General features: G+C 35.1%; 1 protein-coding gene across 1 annotated transcript; it reads left to right on the top strand.

Annotated features, from left to right (window-relative positions):
• Window positions 1-13,399: 13,399 nt before the first annotated feature.
• LOC127153993 (guanine nucleotide-binding protein subunit alpha-11-like) lies at window positions 13,400-19,784 on the top strand. The gene is made up of 8 exons (XM_051095338.1): window positions 13,400-13,524; window positions 14,727-14,893; window positions 15,349-15,533; window positions 15,689-15,843; window positions 16,007-16,135; window positions 17,175-17,304; window positions 17,389-17,542; window positions 17,656-19,784. Exons 2-8 carry the CDS (start codon window positions 14,749-14,751, stop codon window positions 17,856-17,858), a joined length of 1,101 nt encoding a protein of 366 aa, XP_050951295.1. The 5' UTR covers window positions 13,400-13,524; window positions 14,727-14,748; the 3' UTR covers window positions 17,859-19,784.
• Window positions 19,785-20,872: the final 1,088 nt, after the last annotated feature.

Below are 20,872 nucleotides of genomic sequence, written 5' to 3'. Positions count from 1 at the left end.
ATTCCATGAAGACGTGCAACAAGTCCAGTCGTGAAATTTCCTCGCTCCTAAATATTCCACAGTCAACTGTCAGCTGTATTATAAGAACGTGGAAGCGTTTGGGAACGACAGCAACTCAGCCACAAAGTGGTAGGCCACGTAAACTGACGGAGTGGGGTCAGGGGATGCTGTGGCGCATAGTGCGAAGAGGTCGCCAACTTTCTGCAAACTTCATGTGGCCTTCAGATTAGCTCAAGAACAGTGCGCAGAGAGCTTCATGGAATGGGTTTTCATGGCCGAGCAGCTGCATCCAAGCCATACATCACCAAGTGCAATGCAAAGCGTTGGATGCAGTGGTGTAAAGCACGCCGCCACTGGACTCTAGAGCAGTGGAGACGCGTTCTCTGGAGTGACGAATCGCGCTTCTCCATCTGGCAATCTGATCTGACGAGTCCAGGTTTGGCGGTTGCCAGGAGAACGGTACTTGTCTGACTGCATTGTGCCAAGTGTAAAGTTTGGTGGAGGGGGGATTATGGTGTGGGGTTGTTTTTCAGGAGCTGGGCTTGGCCCCTTAGTTCCAGTGAGAGGAGCTCTGAATGCTTCAGCATACCAAGACATTTTGGACAATTCCATGCTCCCAACTTTGTGGGAGCAGTTTGGAGCTGGCCCCTTCCTCTTCCAACATGACTGTGCACCAGTGCACAAAGCAAGGTCCATAAAGACATGGATGACAGAGTCTGGTGTGGATGAACTTGACTGGCCTGCACAGAGTCCTGACCTCAACCCGACAGAACACCTTTGGGATGAATTAGTGCGGAGACTGAGAACCAGGCCTTCTCGTCCAACATCAGTGTTTGACCTCACAAATGCGCTTCTGGAAGAATGGTCAAAAATTCCCATAAACACACTCCTAAACCTTGTGGACAGCCTTCCCAGAAAAGTTGAAGCTGTTATAGCTGCAAAGGGTGGACTGACGTCATATTGAACCCTATGGATTAGGAATGGGATGTCACTTAAGTTCATATGCGAGTCAAAGCAGGTGAGTGAATACTTTTGGCAATATAGTGTATTTCGCGTCTTGCGAAAAAATTCCCACAAATACGTTTTCGGCATGAGATCAGGTTGAAACTAACACAATGTAACAAACTAACTGAAACAAACAAACAAAAAAAAACTTAACCTGGTTGCACAAGTGTGTACATTATTTAAAAAGTGCTTGGTTGGAATTCATTTTGCTTCTAAAAAGGTCATGACATGAATTATTTTAATATGTTCCTTGAAGTTTAATTATAATGTTAAAGGAGTAGTTCACTTCCAGAACAAAAATTCACAGATAATGTACTCACCCCCTTGTCATCCAAGATGTTCATGTCTTTCTTTCTTCAGTCGTAAAGAAATTATGTTTTTTTAAGGAAAACATTTCATGATTTCTCTCCATATAATGGGCTTCTATGGTGCCCCGAGTTTGAACTTCCAAAATGCAGTTTAAATGCGGCTTCAAAGGGTTCTAAACAATCCTTATCTAGCGAAATGATTTTTCGCCATACTCTACCTTTTTGAGCCGGAGTACACAGACGATGAACTTAGACATAATTCGTAGTAGTGATGGGAAGTTCGGATCATTTTACCAACTCTGAGGGTCGCAAGAATGACCCGTGGACGCGCATCCAAGAGCCTGTGCTACACAAGCTTTTGTGCTTAAAAAGTATTCAAATTTTTATTTTTCAAAAAAATGACCGATCGTTTCACTAGATAGGACCCTTCTTCCTTGGCTGGGATTGTTTAGAGCCCTTTGAAGCTGCATTTAAACTACATTTTGGAAGTTCAAAATCGGGGGCACAATTGAAGTCCATTATATGGAGAAAAATCCTGAAATGTTTTCCTCAAAAACCATAATTTCTTTACGACTGAAGACAGAAAGACATAAACATCTTGGATGACAAGGGGGTGAGTAAACTATTTGTAAACTGTTGTTCTGGAAGTGGACTTCTCCTTTAAGACTGTTTTTTTTGGTCCAGGGTCACATATACCGCCTATTCAAGTTGTTCAACTTTTCTATTTAATTTAGGGCCATTTTAAAATAATTGTAATTTTTTTCAGTTTTTGTGTAATATTAATAAATCTGTGTACTTTTTCACCAGAACTGTATGGAGGACAGTTTGTCACTGTTCTACACGACTATTCACTCACCGTGGTTTGCTAATTCCACCATCATCCTCCTCTTAAACAAAACAGACATCCTGGCTGAGAAGATTCAGTTCTCAGATCTAAAAATTCACTTTCCTGAATTTAAAGGTAATTTAGCGCAAACTGAATGAAGCAAAAAGCAGCATTAAATGCAAGAGATCTTTTTCTGTCATAGCTGTTTCACACTTTTTCTTTCTCTCTATGGTTTGGCGCCACCTTCAGGCAAACGTCAGAATGTAGAAGATGCCAAGCGGTTTATTACACAGTTATATGAACAGAAAACTGTTAGCAACGAGACGGAGAACAAAAGAGTGATTTACCCCCATTTCATCTGTGCCACGGACACCATAAACACCTGTGCTCTCTACAGCACTGTGAAACATGATTTAATGACACAGTTATTACAAAAGTATGAAGTGTTTTAATAAGCCCAAAATGCACTTTCACTGGCTCACAGATTGTATTGATCTCCATCTACATTCAAGGGCACTACTGTTTTCTAAAGAAACATTTCCACGCTCAACAGCTCAACAGAGTGCTTGAAGCTCAATAGAGTGCTTGAAAGAATGTAATTAATGGTTGATTTTTACTACACTTATTTTGTTAAAAATATATATATTATACATGCTCAAACTTTTGGGGTCCATTTGCAGAAGCTGATGTTTATCTACACATAGCGATATATGATGTCATTTTTATTCAGGTGTAATGTACAAACTCAACATACTGTAAAATAATATACAGTGCAATTCTGAATTTCACTATTATCAGTAAGGAAAGAAAGGCATCATAATTGGGGGATGCAACAAGACAAAGAACTACAGAATGACTTACTTTTACTTCATCTGTGCCAGACACCAAAAACATCCAAGGAAGTCCTAATTGATGTAAAATGCACTATACTTGTTAGGAAATAATGTGCCTTTTAAATGTTCAAAGGAGCCCCAGATGCACCTTCATGACACTCGGCATCAGATTATAATATTGATCTCAATGCTAATTTCCATTCAAAAACACCTCTATTTTTAAGCCACGTGTGTGTGTTCTCCAGCCAAATTAATGTTTTTCATTATTTATAACAGAGCACACTTGGACTGCATCACAAAAGCGCCTTTTTGGTGTCTGCATTTACATCTGCAAGACGTATTTTTTACCGTGTTTGCTCATCTGCAATACGTCTATTGGACGTTCATTGCTTGGAAGATCAGATGTCAAATAGATGTCGATTAGATGTCTTTAAGATGTTTATGATTTAAAATGCACGTAAAACTGACATCTCACAGACATCTTGCAGACGTACGTGTGCTATCTGGGTAAATGTCTGTGGTAAACATAATTTAGCGATACTTGTTTTTTACTTGTAATTTAGCGATACTTGTTTCTTATGTTTCTAAAAAATAACTCAACTGCTTCAAAATTTGCGTTTTCAGTAGAGCTGGGTGATAAAATGATAACTATCGCGACATAATTCTCTAACAAGAGTTTGATAAATGTTCAATGTAATGTTTATGTGCCAGCTTTCACTTGAGAGCAAATATCTGCCTTTAAACTTGAAAGAAATAAAGATTAAGAAATTTATTGTGATAATTATTGATATTGACTGATATTAAAAATTCTATCGTGAAAATTCTTTTGGCCATATCGCCCAGCCCTAGTTTTCAGTATGGGTGTGTGTAATTCACATTGTGGAGCAAAATGTCCAAGTATTGTCAAGTTATGTTTACTAATGTGATGTGGTCGCTATTAAAGCATTACATTTTCACTACCAAAAATGTGCAGTCACTACCGAAACATGGGATGTTTTGTCAAAAATAAAGTATACTGAATTATCAACTAAGATGTTATGATATTTTTTGGTTCAGTGTATATTCAAACTAATGAATCCTTAACTTTGAAATCAGTATAATCATCTTTTTGCCTTTTACAAAGAAAAATTGGATTCAATATACAACAAATCTCAGAAATTACATCTGAAATATAGTTAAAAATGTAATTGTTATTAATTTACCTCTAAAAAAAATATAAAATAGCAAAAATATATACTTACAATGTAGATGTAAGCAAAATCTTAACAGGTAAATATAACCCTTTTTTATTAAACTATTATTACAGTGACAAATTTGGGGAGAGGACAAATATAACTTTCTGAAAATACAATATGGTAATAAACTGCATTTTTTTGGCTTTTTGCTACTTTATTATTGAGATGGGAGAGATGACAGGACAGTATTGGGTAGAGAGAGGGGAGTGAGATCGGCATAGGACCTCGAGACGGGAATCCAACTCTGGTCGCCGTGAGAGCAGTTGCACTGTATATGTCAGTGCGCTAACCACAAGGCTATCAGCGCTGACAACTGCACAATTACTAAAAAAGTGTACCTTGGATATTGTACAATTTGCATACGTACATTTTTTTGGGAAAAAGACATTTTTTGTTGTTGTTGTTTCCAACTCTGACTTTGGACCAGTCATGTAGAGTGGCCCATATAATGGGACTGGATGTATCATTTGTTAGTCACAATTCATCATGTTTTCTGTTGAGCGAAACAATGGTTTACTGCAGTTTTGAACATTTTAGTATGGATTGCTTTATCCAGAGAAGTCCATTATAAGCATCATTGTCAAAAATCTGTATCAGTGAATATCAGTGGCCCTATATGCAATGTAGCGACCACTAAGGAATGGATGAATGAATAAATACCAAGTGCCAGTCACTTTAAACACTTACTGAAATTGAAAGAATAATGTCACGGTTCTTTTTTCTGGCTTCCCATTAGTTCTCTTCGGCTCCGCAACATACCCGCAAATTACGCATTAAAGGCAGACTTTCTGGAAAGGTAGCTTAACTGGTTGGTTTATAGTTAAATAACGTGACGCAGTTGACAGAAAGCCACTGTTTATTTAAAAGAAGATAGATATTGTTTTCCATTTCATGCCGTATAGGTTTTATGAAAGAAGGTGGGTGATTCTCTGTCGTCTGTTTTAATTGTTGCTTAATACGGTGAAGTAGCCTATGTACTGTTAGCCAATTTGTTGTCTATAGAAGAACTACATTTGCATTCCAGTCTGAGAAACATGTCTATATTTTATCACAGACTTCTACAGCTATTTACACTATAGTGGGATCTACACGTTATGTTTAAAAAGCAATGTTCTTTGCTGGGAAGTAACAGATTACATGTATTATGGATTATGTAATCAGATTTCAAAAATTAACTTGTAATTAGATTATAAATACTCCTGAACAGACTACAGTTACATTTCAATTTGATTACATGCAAACAGTGTAATGTTTGATACACTTTCTTCTTCTCTACACGTTCTTTCTCTTTGTATTCTTATATCAGAACAGCACAAGATTATGTCATTTAAATCAATGCGATACGTTGTCGGATTATATTACCTAAATGTGTAATGTAATGGATTATGTTACTAACTATAATTTTCATCATGTAACTTCCTGTAATCACTCAGCTCAACCTCCACTCTAGGTTTTCCTTGCAGAATTGGCATTACATAAAGAACCTACTTTTTGACCTATTTGTAGATATTGTGTGAAATGGGGGTATACTACTACTGTGGATGTTGCATCTGTTGCTTGTCTAAAAAAAAGAGGAACGCCATCGCCAAAAATAAGGAAATAAACCTCATCCTTTTGGAGCAAAAGACAAGAGAAAGGAGAGAAATCAAATTGCTTTTATTAGGTGAGAAGATTCTGACAGATATCAGAAATTAATTTGTTTAAACTTATCTACATGGTTGTATTCATTTATTTTACTTTCTCACAACAAGATTCTGCTTATAGAGAAAAGAAGGGTATGTTTGTTAAGAATTATTTGTAGCTTTTTGGTCTTCAAAAGTGAAAGTAAATTTGAAGGGCATTAGGTATTTATAAACAAAACAGGTAAATGACATTAGGGGATTGTTGTATCATCCCTCAAGGCAACTTTCAATTACATAATCTAACTGATTAGACTTCTCAAAACTAACTTCTTTTCCTGTAACAAAGTAATTTTAGTGGATGTCAGTTCCCCTTTACAAACTGTAGGTGTCATGACTTGTAGAAATTGTGTAGAGAAATGCTCAGTATTGGTCATATAGTAAATTAGACAGTACAGACTAAAGTGAATTACCCTTCTGATTTTTTTTTTTTTTTTTAATGCAGGGGATCATACTAAACAACAAAACATTCGTCTTTAACCCTGCAGTTTATCTTTGGTAACATTCATGTAGGAATAACGTTTTTGTAATGCAATACATAAAGACATATTTTCTGGTTTCATACAGTGCTGAGCTTTCTAAAACAACATTTCAATTTATACATAATTAAGACAATTAAGATTCCACTGTGCACAATGGCAACTGACTATTTTCGAAGCAAGAAATATAAAGCTTTTTAAATGCTGAATTTTCGTTGTCATTTAGGAATGGCAGAAAGTGGAAAGACAACGCTTTTGAAGCAGATGAAGATACTTAGTGGAAACGGATACACAGAAGAGGAGAGGCGTAGCTACACTAAACTAGTTTTCCAGAATATCCTCCAATCAATGATTGCGATGACAAATGCCATGAGGACGCTAAGGATCCCCTACTTTAACCCAAGGAACGAGGTGATCAAGAGACCAAGTGTATTTTTAAAGCAATTTTTGAGCCATCAACAATCATATGGTATATGTTCTTTCAACAAGATGGTGACAACAATTTCATCATTTTTATGATGTATGTTTTACACTAATTTAGAAAGACTGCAGTATTGTCATTCTGATTAAGTCCGTGTTATCCTTAGATTTATGCCCAGTGCTTCCAGGATCTGGACATACAATACAGCTGGAGAGGAATTACGTAGAGGCTATTCATCATCTATGGGAAGACCAAGGCTTTAAGATGTGTTATAGCCGACATAGAGAGTATCAGCTGCAAGACTCCACTAAGTAGTAAATGTATTTGTGTCATTAAATGCAGTTTCAGATTTATATGGAGCTTCGTTTATAAAGTTTTTTGCACCAAAAAGGTCCAAACTATTTTCCATCCTCATTTTAGCTCTCTGGAAAAATTACTCAAGGGGATAGTGATAGAAACGGCATAAAAATCAACATTTTTTTGTTTAGTTTTCCATTACTATTGACCTCCCTGCAGTTAGGCTGTTGTGCCTGACTTTTGGCCTTCCTGGACCTCCTCGGACCATCATGTTACTAGCATGTTTCTAACATGATTAGCATGTTACTAACATGCTGCTAGCATGATTTGCAAGTTATTAGCAAGTTGTTAGCATGATTTGCATGCTGCTAGCATGATTAGCAAGTTATTAGCAAGTTGTTAGCATGATTAGCATATTAATAACATTTTTATAGCATGTTTCTAACACGATTACCAAGTTATTTGCATGTTGTTAGCATGATTAGAATATTACTAGCATGTTGTTAGCATGTTTCTAACATGATTAGCATGTTACTAACATGCTGCTAGCATGATTTGCATGCTGTTAGTATGATTAGCAAGTTATTAGCAATTTGTTAGCATTATTTGCATGCTGCTAGCATGATTTGCAAGTTATTAGCAAATTGTTAGCATGATTAGCATATTAGTAACATGTTGTTAGCATGTTCCTAACATGATTACCAAGTTATTTGCATGTTGTTAGCATGATTAGAATATTACTAGCATGTTTCTAACATGATTAGCATGTTACTAACATGCTGCTAGCATGATTTGCATGCTGTTAGCATGATTAGCAAGTTATTAGCAAGTTGTTAGCATGATTTGCATGCTGCTAGCATGATTAGCAAGTTATTTGCATGTTGTTAGCATGATTATTAGCAAGTTGTGCTGCATGATGATTAGCATATTAGTAACATGTTGTTAGCATGTTCCTAACATGATTACCAAGTTATTTGCATGTTGTTAGCATGATTAGAATATTACTAGCATGTTGTTAGCATGTTTCTAACATGATTAGCATGTTACTAACATGCTGCTAGCATGATTTGCATGCTGTTAGCATGATTACCAAGTTATTAGCAAGTTGTTAGCATGATTTGCATGCTGCTAGCATGATTACCAAGTTATTAGCAAATTGTTAGCATGATTAGCATATTAATAACATGTTGTTAGCATGTTTCTAACATGATTACCAAGTTATTTGCATGTTGTTAGCATGATTAGCATGTTACTAGCATGTTGTTAGCATGATTAACATTTTAGCAGCACGTTGCTAGCATGTTTCTATCATGATTAGCAAGTTACTAGCATGATTAGCATGTTGCTAGCATGATATAGATAGCTAGATAGATTAGAAATATTAGAGTGGAAGCTTACCGTCATTCCGTCAATGTAAGTCTATGGGATTTTTGGTGGTTTTGATAGTCTGGTTTATGAAAACTGTAAGGCGGATCAGTCTAAAAAGATATAGCACACAGAGTCAGACCAGTCTGAAGGTCTGGGCCAAGTTTGGTGGTTCTAGCTTGAAAGCTCTAGGAGGAGGCAGATACCGAAATTTGGCTCAGAAGAAGAAGAAGAATCTAGTAGATCATTAAGTTGGCTTTTTCAAGACAACTTAATAACATAAAGTTGAAGTCAAAAGTTTACATACACCTTGCAGAATTTGCTAAATGTTAATTATTTTACCAAAATAAGATGCATTAATAACCAAAGTTTTTTTTTTTTTTTTAAATTTGAAGATCAGGGTAAATAGAACTTATTTTGGCTTGTGAGTATTTGAGAGTATTTGTGAGTGTTTGAACCTTCTGTAATAGTTGCATATGAGTCTCTCAGTTGTCCTCAGTGTGAAAAGATGGTTCTCAAAATCATACAGTCATTGTTGCAAATACACAAAAATCCTATCACTAAACAACAAAAAAAAAAAAATACACAGCTGTGGATCATTCAGGTAACAACACAGAATTAAGAATCAAGTGTTTGTAAACTATTGAACAGGGTCATTTGTATACATTTTTTTTAATAATAAATGTTCCCTTGTGAACTATATGTATGTGAAATATCTTATTCAGGTCAGTACTAAATAAAAATTAACATGCATTTTGTATGATAATTAATTTTGCAAGGTGTATGTAAACTTTTGACCTCAACTGTATGTTTTTTTAAAGCTTTATTAGTAACTTGGACCATATTGCAGCTGAAGACTACATCCCTACAAAATTATTTTTTTGAGGGCAATCTGCATAGCTTTTAAAATCCTGTAGTTACTATTAACTACAGGACTGACTAGTATCTATTCATGTTGGTAATGAATTTGGTTTTTAATTATTTGCGTTTAAATTCCAGAAAGAAAAGAAAAGAAAAGAAAAGAAAAGAAAAGAAAAGAAAAGAAAAAAAATTACATTAAAATATTTTTTAGTATTAAAAAAGAGAATATTTCTGATTTTTGAATATCTGTATAGACAGAAGAAAGAATCTGTATAGACAGAAGAAGAAGGAAAAAAAAAAAAAAATATATATATATATATATATATATATATATATATATATATTTTTTTTTTTTTTTTTTTTTTTAAATTTCCACCATTATAGCTGAGGGGAAAAAATGGCTACAATTCTTTAAACACAATTTTTGATTACCTTTTGTGACAACATGCCCCAGTATTGGCGCTATAAGCGATAGCAACATCTAGTGGGAACCTGCCACTTTACAGCTGTATGTATGTGGGTAGTTGACAAATAGGCAGTTAAAATACTTTTTTTTTTGTAAAACTCCATTTTTAAAGAAGAAGTGCAATATTCATGTAATGTGAAGTCTAATCGTTGAGAAAATATAAAGGGTCACTAATTTTGTAAATTCTTTCATTGTTTTTTTTGTTTGGTTTTTTTTATCATAAATGTGTCCTATGGTGTGACATAGCAAAAATTAAGGAAAAAAAAACTCTTAATAATATACAAATAGTACGAGAGATATATCTCCCCTATTGCAATATGTATATATATATATATATATATATATATATATATATTTTTTTTTTTTTTTTTTTTTTTTTTTTTTTTTGTTTGTTTGTTTGTTTTGAGATAAAAACAAATCTGTGGTTCTTTTATGTGTGTCACACCATAGGACATTACGTCACACTAAAGGACAGAAATAGTAGTTATTAAAGTATTTTTATTTAATTTTGAACATGTCAAAGGAGAAAGTTTAAATTGTATACAAATGTTTTTTAAACAAAGCAAACAAATTTTTATCAACAAAATTCTGTCTCTTAGTAGTAACATCGATTTTACTGCAACTCTTTTAGCAGTTATTTTCCAAGATTTTGTAGTTTAACACACTTTTTAATTTAAAAATGCTTTTCTTTTAAATTTATAAACATTGTGATTTACTGAACCATGTTTGAGACAGTCACACCATAGGACAATTTTGACAAAGCACTTTTTAAGCATTTAAGCACTTGTAATTAGATTATATTACATTTTAAAATACTCCTGATCAGACTACAGTAACATTTTTATTTGATTACATGATTACATTACATATGTAATGGATTACGTTACTAACTACAATTTTTTGAGTATCGACTGTAATATAGGTTTCATTCAACAATTAGAAGTCATTTATATTGACTAATGCAATTTACAAACAAAAACTGGCAAGTTAGCTCCTATATTTTATATCCAACACTGAAAAAGTTACAGCAGAATAAGCTAAAAGCTTTGCATATCACACACAGACTAGAAGCTGGTCTGGATAAGCATATGTGAGTGCAGTGGCTCTATATTTTCTTTTCCATTGGCTAAAACTCCATTTCGGGTTTTTTCTTGGAGAACTGGCATCTAATAAATAACCTGCCCACAATATGAACATCCTACATGAAACATGCTACTTTTGTGTATGTGTGTGAAGATATTGTGTGAAATGGGGGATTACTACTACTGTGGATGTTACATCTGTTGCTTGTCTAAAAGAAGAAGGCCATCGCCAAAAATAAGGAAATCGACCGCATCCTTTTGGAGCAAAAGAAAAGAGAAAAGAAAGAAAACAAACTGCAGAAGTGCAGTTGTCTGAGAGTGCAGGTCTGAAAATGCATGTCTGCAGCCAGACCCTATTGTAAAGCTTTGGCTTTACAATAATAATAGTAATAAAAGAAAGAAAAGAAAACTGTAAAGCTTTTACAAAATAAAGAAAACGGCTTTACACTTTTTTCCCTTTCATTTTGTTAATTAATTACTGATTTAAGTGAAATATATTTAAGTAGCCTATGTTTTTGTGCCCTGGTCTGACTGTTTCAATGGCAAACGCTTTAGCTGTTCACTGACGACTTACAGTTTAAGTTACAGTTCGTTCTTAAAATTTAAAGTGATCAAGACATTTTTCCGGAGCACAATGTTACAACAAAGACTGTCCAGTTTAGCTCTTTTAAGTATCCAGAATGCACACGCTCCTTTAAGTTAATTAAAGGTTAATTTTTCAATGTTTAAAAAAATAATATGTTCACTAAACTTGAATAATAAAAAAGAGAAACCTGTGGAGATATTTCCAGCAGCTGGTCTGAAGTATTATTACTTTGTTGTTTATATGTAATTATATGCAGTTTAAATTACAGTTCTTACAAATTAAAATGAAACATGCCTGGTTGTAAGACATTTTACTTCAGTGATCAATTAAATGAATGTTTTTTCATTATTTATAACAGGGCACACTTGGGCTAAATGTAATTCTCACAAGAGTTCAATAAATCTTCAATATAATGTTCATGCGCCAAAAGCGGAAAGAAACATGGACTGTTTATCTGCTCAGCTCAAAGTTGCTCAAAATGCAGCACAGTTTCTATATTACGATACTTATACAGAAACTCGAAAAGTTCAAAGAATTCAAAAACGTGAAGTATTTGTCATGTTCTGACCATGAAGAGTAGTTTAAAACCACAATTAACAGTCTGGTTTCTACAACTTTCACTTAGGAGCAAAAACCTGACTTAAACTTGAAATAAAAATTTGAAAATTTATCGTGATAATTATCAATATTGACTTATATAAAATATTGTATTAGTTTTTACATAGTTTCCAGTATGGGTGTGCATAATTCACATTGTAAAGCAAAATGTCTAAGTATTGTCAAGTTATGTTTACCATATATATTCTTTTACTCATAGTTTTAAAAACAACATTATAAAAACCCAAACAGTTTTGAAGGAAGCTGTGATGAATTAGTCTTCTGAGTTTTGACATCATGGCTGCAGCCATGGGGGAAAAAAATGCTTTGAAAAAAAAATGGCTACCATCAACCGTTTGGTTACCAACATTCTTCAAAATATCTTCTTTTGCGGTCAACAGAAGAAAGAAACTCATACAAGTTTGAAACAACTTCAGGGTCAGTAAACAATGACAGAATTAAAATTTTTGGCCAAACTATTCTTTTAACAAGCTGTGTTCTATTCTTTATGGCAATAAGGACCCAGTGTCTTCTTGTAACCAAAAATTCATAACATCGCATGACCATTTAAATCTATAAAACAAAAACAGAGGATACATACGTTTTCCACTGAAAATATGTCATTGAACAAAAGCCAAAAAATTACAAAAACATATTTTGTAAATCAATGTACATGCTTCAATTTGATGTCAGTTAAAGCGTTTTAACAAATCCAAAACAATTCAGTAATTTTAATACCCAAGCTAAGCCATTCTTGGATCCCTGGATCTACGTCTTTATGTTATTGCATTTTGCATTTTCAAGTCCATGAGCCCTGCCAAAAAACAAACAATTTTATGCTTGCATTTGGAGCAAACACCAATTGCACAACAAACTCTCACAATAGAGGGCAAATATGCTTCTCAAACCACAACCTAAAATACATGTCAAAACATATCCTTCTTTTCCTGAAAGTGAAATGAACATCACCTGTGGTTTTATATTGCTCTACATTTATACAGTCAAATTCTTAAAACCGACAGTAAATTGTTTTGGTCAAAAGATCCGGTAACTAATATACGGTTTGACACTTTATTAGTTGTAAATGTGACAAGCAGTCCCTCCAACTTCCCTGTGTGACAACTTGCCATGCTCTCTTCTACGAACTAAGCTAATAAAACAACACAACAAAATGGAAAGAGCTACTCTTAGAATAAAAAAATAGTGTTGGTCACTTTAAATAGTTTTTAAGCTTTAAGGAATAATGTCACGGTTCATTTCTCTGACTTCCCATTGGTTCTCCTCTGCTCTGCAACATACCCAGCATATTATACTTTAAAGCTAGACTTTCAGGAAATGCAAGCAGTTTGTCTGTAATGAACAAACGTGACGCAATTGACAAAAAATCTGTTTGGGAAAACTCCTTCAAGGTGGCACAGACACTGTTTATTTCGCGGAAGATGGATGTTGTTTCCCATTCCACGCCGTAGGTTTTACAAATAAAGGTGAGTGTTTCTCTTTGTCATTTTGTGTTTACTTCGTTTTCATTGTTGTGGAATACAGTGAAATACAGTACAGTAAAAGTATATTTGTTGTAGAAGAACTTTCACGTTTCCATTTTAGTAAGTGATTGGTTCGTTTACAATTGAGAGCAGTTGTTCACACTATTATCGGTGATATTAGAAGCCACACATTATGTCAAAAATGTTGTATCACACAACAAAATCAGTGCAGTTAAAATGAATATTGATTTTGAGTGTAACATTTAGCTTCATACATCATTTAAATGAGTCTGGCCTAATTAATACAAGGAAGTAATCACGAGGGACCAAACTATTTTTTCTTGTTCTAGTTTAGGTTTAAAGATTAAAGTTTTAGTTCAGTTCTGAATTATTTTAAGACTACCAGGAAAGCAGGTACATAACATATTCATAAAGTTAATTCAGAATATCCACACATTCATTCTTAATCACATGCCTAATCTGCTGAAAACAGCTCCGTTGTGTATCGTCACAACACATTCAATTACAAATTAGTTGTTATTGTCGATCATTTCACATATTTATAGGTAAAATATTAAATGTATAATTACTTAAATCTTACCTCACACTCTTTGACTGTTAAAACTGTGGTGTAGCTTTGTGAATTCAAGCCTCCTCTGTTAACAAAAGCCCGCCATCTTTAATTTGATTAGCCGTTATAATCACTTGGACGTTGAAACCGCTGTGAAAATGTAAATGTAAGTAAATTTGGCCTTCTCTGATTTTTGGAGGAGACTTCTCAAAGTTCCTCAAAGTCTATGGCGCTTATAGCGCTGAATTAATATTAAGTTACTCAATTTTCACAAAAACAAATGGCCGGATAGTTCGTATTATTTCTTCTCCACCAACGGAAAAGTTCCAGAAGTAGTCAAACGCTTTGAAGCTGCGTGTAACCTGGCAACGCAAAGACTAAAAGCCGGTCTGGATAAGCGTTAATAAATGAAACGGCTCTACATTTTCCCGCCCGTCTCAAAGCGTTCTGTAGTACCTCGGCTTAAAGTCCACTCCGGGTTTTTCTTTTTCAGCTTCCCGCGACTAGTTCAAAAATCCCAACTGCTAAATCTGCATTTAAATAATAATGAACATACTAAACGGTCATTTTAAAAGAATTAAAAAAAAACCCAACGTTGAATATTATAATTGAATAACTGTTTATGTTTTTACAGTTACTCTATTTCTTTTGGAGAAATGGGGCATTACTACTACTGTGCATGTTTCCTCTGTTGCTTGTCCGATGAGGACAGGAACGTCATCGCCATAAATAATGAAATCAAACGCATCCTTGCAGAGCAGAAGAAAAGACAACGGAAAGAAATCAAGGTGCTTTTATTAGGTGAGATGATTCTGTAAGTCTTATTTAAATTTCAAACATGCTGATTCATTTCAACTTATAAAGTGAAAGCAAATAGCATTAAATGTTGCGTCAGTAAATGTCATAAGGGGTTTCTTACATTATATCTTGTGGGTCATTTCCTGACATGTGTTCAAATAATTAGACTTGCAGTTCTCAAAACTGACTTCACTTTTTGGCCGTGAGATAATTTTATTCTATGTATAACTTCAGTTCCCCTTTACTAAATAAAGAAGGAGCAACATTTTTGTAATACAGTATATAGTCTGGTTTCAACATAATATAAAGAGAGAAACATTCAAACACACCCTGAGCTTTCTGAAAAGACTATTAATATACAATTAAATCTTAGACTATTCTTATACGGGACAGGTAGCATTCCACTGTGCTTCTGTAGGTTTCTAATGTTTAAGCTTGATTATTTTGCTTGCATTCAGGCACGGGAGAAAGCGGAAAGACAACATTTATTAAGCAGATGCAAATCATTCATGGAAGCGGATACTCGGACGACGAGAGGCGTAGCTACGCTAAACTGGTTTTTCAGAATATCTTCCAAGCTATGAATGCAATGACGGATGCCATGAAGACGCTAAGGATTCCCTACTCCAACCCACAGAATGAGGTGATCAAGAGGCCAACTGTGTTTTTAGAGCTCATTGATTAATAAGGGTCATTTAATACAAACAATCATGTTTTTATCTATATGCTTGCACCAAAAAAGACTGGATCTTGCATTGTAATATATTATCAGTCTTATTAGGTCTGTGCTATCTGTAGATTTATGCTCAGTGGTTCGAGGATCTGGACATACATCAGATAACAGAGCTTCAGAGAAGTTACGTAGAGGCTATTCGTCACCTATGGACAGACAAAGGCTTTAAGATGTGTTACAGTCGGCGTAGAGAGTATCAGCTACTAGATTCCACTAAATAGTAAGTTCCTGTCTTTTACTGACAACCTGCATTTTTGTCTATTTCCTCTTCTCCTTTCCTGAAGCCACCATCAATTCATGTGATAAAAGTTATGCAAATAAAGCATTTATAAGCAATGGCACGTGGATTTTCAGTTAAAGTGTTTGAATTCTGTTTTTTAAAGCTTTATTGATAACTTGGACCGCATCGCAGGTCAAGGCTACGTTCCTTCGCATCAAGATGTTCTTCAAGTCCGGTTCCCCACTACGGGCATCAAAGACCACTGCTTTCATTTGGAGAAGATGACTCTCAGGTACAGAATTGAACAGCCAAACCTCTTAAAGGAGAAGTCCACTTCCAAAACAAAGATTCACATATAATGTACTCACCCCATTGTCATCCAAGATGTTCATGTCTTTCTTTCTTCAGTCAGTTATATACTTTTTAATGTCAAACACTCGTCTTGTCTCCCTCTGCCTAAACTGTTTTTGTTCCGGGTCATGACAGTTAGGGTATGTCGAAAAACTCCCATCTCATGTTCTCCCTCAACTTCAAAATCATCCTATATCGCTGTTTTACCTTTGTTAATGGTATTTGATCTTCTTTGAATGTTCACTTTGCAAAGACTGGGTCGGTACTTCTGCAGTGATGTAGGATTATTTTAAAATGATTTTTGAAGTTGAGGGAGAAAATACGATTGGAGTATCAAGACACCTTCAAGACACCCTAACTGTCTTGATTCAGAATACACAGAGTTCAGGGAGAAAAAGACAAGATGTGCGTCTGAGATTAAAAACTATTTTACGACCACATTTGGAATTGGATTTTGGAAGTTTAAACTCGGGGCACCATATCAGTCCATTACATGGAGAAAAATGCTGAAATGTTTTCCTCAAAAAACACAATTTCTTTACGACTGAAGAACAAGACTGAACATCTTGGATGACAAGAGGGTGAGTACATTATCTGTAAATTTTTGTGAAGTGGACTTCTTCTTTAACGTATGAAAAAATTCTATCGATAGACACTTCATGTTGTCGCCTTTCCTATTTTGAAGCATGTTCTTGCCATATGACATGTTGTTTTGGACCCCATTGACTTTTTTTAAATGGACAATCTTCAAAATATCTTCTATTCTTTCTCAGAAGAATGTAAGTCGTAAAGGTCTGAAACAACATGAGGGTGAGTGAATGACAGTGTTTTAATTTTGGGGGGTAAATGATCTCTAACTATAAAAAGGAAGAAGGAACAGATTTTTGGGACAAATCTTGGACTGTTACGGACCCACCACAGCAAGATCAAACAGAAAAGTGGATGATTGAACTTCATTTCTGGTCTGTCTGACTTTTCAGGATTGTAGATGTCGGGGGTCAAAGAGGACAAAGAAAGAAGTGGATCCATTGCTTTGAGAATGTGATGTCACTCATATTTCTAGCCTCCCTCAGCGAGTACGACCAACTTCTGGCGGAGAATAACAAGGATGTAAGTGTCTGCCTCTCCGATTATGTTCTGTCCTTCCTTGTAATATTCATATATCTGTTAATCTGTTTAACTCTTTTTCTCCAGAACCGTATGGAAGAGAGTTTGTCGCTCTTCTACACGACCATCCACTCAAACTGGTTTGTTAATTCCTCCATCATCCTCTTCCTGAACAAAATGGACATCCTGGCTGAGAAGATTCAGTCCTCAGATCTACAAACATACTTCCCTCAATTTAAAGGTAATTTGGTGCATATTAAATTAGATGAAAAGCAAGGTTATACATGCATCTCTTGTTTGTCATATCTGATGCACTGTTCCTTTCCTTTACTCTGTGGTTGGCGCCACCTTCAGGTAAACGTCGGGACACTCAAGATGCCATGGAATATATCAAACATTTATATATACAAAAATCAGTTTCCTATGAGACAAAAAACTCCAAAAAAATCTACCCTCACTTCACCTGTGCCACGGACACTAAAAACATACAGAAAGTCTTCAATGACGTGAAAGACACTGTCCTCGTCAAGGCCTTAGAAGACTTTGGACTTGTCTAATGAGCCCCAGACGCACTTTCACGGCACGCGGCATCAGACTATATTGATCCCAATGCCAATCCATGTACATTCAGAAACACTACTATTTTATGGAGGCATGACTCTTCAGTCAAATCATTTTTTTTAATCATTATTTATAATAGAGCACACTTGGAGAAAATGTAATTATGGGTTAATTTTTATGTTGCTTAATAACTTATCTATATTCACATGCTAAGCTTGGACTATTTTGTAAAGAATTAATGTGATGAAGAAAACTGACTCATTCTGAGAAAAGCTTTTAGCATCAGTTTATTTATTGTGATGAAATTCATTTTAATGTGACTACAAATTAACTACTAAATTAAGTCTCCCCCAAAAAATTACATTTATAATAAAAAAAAGCCATTCTTATGTAGGTATATTGTACAATTCAACGTAAATTAACTGAATTTCTCACTAAGACCAAGAGGGAAGGTAGGTAGACCACAAAAAGAGAACCGTGGCGTTACAGATGCATCGTGAGACAGACCTGCCAAGTGAAGTGTCATTGTTTGTCAGACTGTTTCTCCACACTGCAAAATAGCACCAGCCCACTCATGACTGAGCCATAGTTCAATGCGCGGTGTAGTAGTATATCAGAATTGTTCTCAGCTGTGTTTCTACTATGCATTTTTTGTTGTAACAACGACCAACGAAAAGAAAATAGTGTAAAAGTTTGATAGTAAAAATAAAATGTGTCCATCCAGCATAAAAAGTGCTTCATATGGCTCCGGCGGGGTTAATAAAGGCCTTATGAAATGAAGTTATGCATTTGTGTAAGAAAAATATCTATATTTAAAACTCTATAAATCGTAATCTCTAGCTTCCACTAACTTTCGTATGCTCGTTCACAAGAGAATGGCCTTCCAGTGGACGCAGTAGGGCGAAAGGCAAACGCAGAAGCGCAGAAAGAGCAAAACAAAACACCGGTCACGAATTAAAAGTACAAAATGGACACTGGTTTTCTTTTGCTGTCAACAAAACTTCTTCCTCACAAAATCAGCATCTTCGCCAGAGCTTACGCTATGTCTACATCCTATGCATGAGTTTACATGATGTATCTCCAGAATTTGGAAAGTGTTCAAGTGTGCATACAATTTTTGATGACCTGATGGGACACTCTTACAACATAGTGTTGTAAAATTACTTTTATAGTGCTTTATTTACACTATATTTTGTATATGCTTTGTACTTTAAAGTAAACTTCCAATTGACTGTTCAGTAGTCCCTGTGTAACAGCTAACATTATTTCATTTTGTTTCTAATGGATAAAAGCAGTTGTGAACGTTCTTCAAAATACACATATTCATCTCTGTGTCAATAAAATGTGCAACACTATATTTTACTACTAAAATTATATAAAATATCTTATTAACTTACGCCGTGTGCTTCAACGGCACTGAGTTTTGGCATTTTTCCAATCTGGGACAACTTTCTGTCGCGTACATGTGCTCTCAACCCTGATAGCACGGGTACATCTTGGAGATGTCTATTTGACGTCTGCATTTACATCTGCAAGACGTATTTCTAAGATTGTTTCTCATCTGCAAAACTTTTCCTATCAGATGTCAAATAGATGTCTGATAGATGTCTTTAAGATGTTTATTATTTAGAATATATGTAAAATTGACATCTTACAGACGTCTGCCAGATGTTTGTACACAGGAGATGCTTTCCAGATCGAGTGATCTTTAACAGACATCTTGCAGGTGTATGTGTGCTATCTGGGTGGGAAGTCTCAAAAACCGCAAGTAACCCAGATAGCACATATACGTCTGCAAGATGTCTGTTAAAGATCACTTGATCTGGAAAGCATCTGCTGTGTACAAGCATTCTAAATCATAAACATCTTAAAAACATCTATAGACGTCTATTTGACATCTGATAGGAAACGTCCTATAGACGTATTGCAGATGAGCAAACAATCTAAAAAACACATCTTGCAGATGTAAACGCAGACGTCAAATGGACGTCTCTGAGATATACGTGTGCTATCAGGAAAGTGTGATTTTATATGTATGAAACAAGGTCTCAGCTTTAAAATGTTGTCATTTTTTAAGACTTTCAAACAATAAATGCCGTATTGTGGCTCTTTAATGTGTCTTGATAGATTACTATTGCCTTATTAAATCATTTGACAGGTGAACCGATTGTCTTTTCTTCTTTAAGTTACTTAAAGCTTGAAAAAACCATGGATGAATATCAGAATGATCTTATTTCAACCGTGGAAAGACATCAATTCACACAATTTTTCAAGTTTAAGTTCACCAAGTTAATCTACTCTGCTGTCTGATTTGTTTGTCGGACAGCATGGCGGCGTTATGATTGGTCAGATTGCCTGTCAATCAAGCTGTTTGCGAAGGGTCAATTCCCGCGTCTTGCCAGAATATGGCGCCGGAACGCATTTCGAAGTTCACTTGTTTTCATTCACTAAATTAGTGGAGTAGTGTAGGTAATAATGAATGAGTTGTTAATGCTAGTTATTTTCGGATACGACATTGTTTTTTAATGAATCAGCTGAGTGAATGAATTTCGTTCTTGAATGAATGTTTTGAATGAACCCATTCAGTAAACGAACGCATAGACTAAATGTAGTCCCTGTTGCCATCTACTGGCGTAACGACGTGACCTGCAGAAAAAAAAACGACTGGAAAATCCCCACCATAAATGCACAAACTGTTCAGTCAATCAAATCTGAGAACTGAAATAGCTATAGACTGTAGCACCAACACTGGGCCAGTCAAAAATGCTAAATGAAATACATTGTTGAGGATTTCTAGGAACCCTACACATACACATTAACAGAATATCATCCATTCTGTAGGGCAATAAAGACCTAGTGTCTTCTTGTAACCAAAAATGCACAAAATCCCATGACCATTTAAATATATAACACAAAAACAGAGGATACATACATTTTGAATGAAAATAGGTCATTGAACAAAAATAAAAAGGCATAATCTTGTACATCGAAGCACATGCTTCAGTTTGAT

Source organism: Labeo rohita, chromosome 22 (genome assembly GCF_022985175.1).
Source record: "Labeo rohita strain BAU-BD-2019 chromosome 22, IGBB_LRoh.1.0, whole genome shotgun sequence".
Taxonomy (NCBI): Eukaryota; Metazoa; Chordata; class Actinopteri; order Cypriniformes; family Cyprinidae; genus Labeo; species Labeo rohita.
Note: the sequence above shows the minus strand (reverse complement) of the source record. Positions and strands in the feature narration are given on the sequence as shown.

Excerpts from the sequence above, each read along its gene's own strand:
- LOC127153993 (XM_051095338.1), top strand. The coding sequence starts at position 14,749 with ATGGGGCATTACTACTACTGTGCATGTTTCCTCTGTTGCTTGTCCGAT. Across the intron at positions 15,844-16,006 it reads CTACTAGATTCCACTAAATA|CTTTATTGATAACTTGGACC; the intron begins GTAAGTTCCTGT and ends TGTTTTTTAAAG. Across the intron at positions 17,543-17,655 it reads ATACTTCCCTCAATTTAAAG|GTAAACGTCGGGACACTCAA; the intron begins GTAATTTGGTGC and ends CGCCACCTTCAG.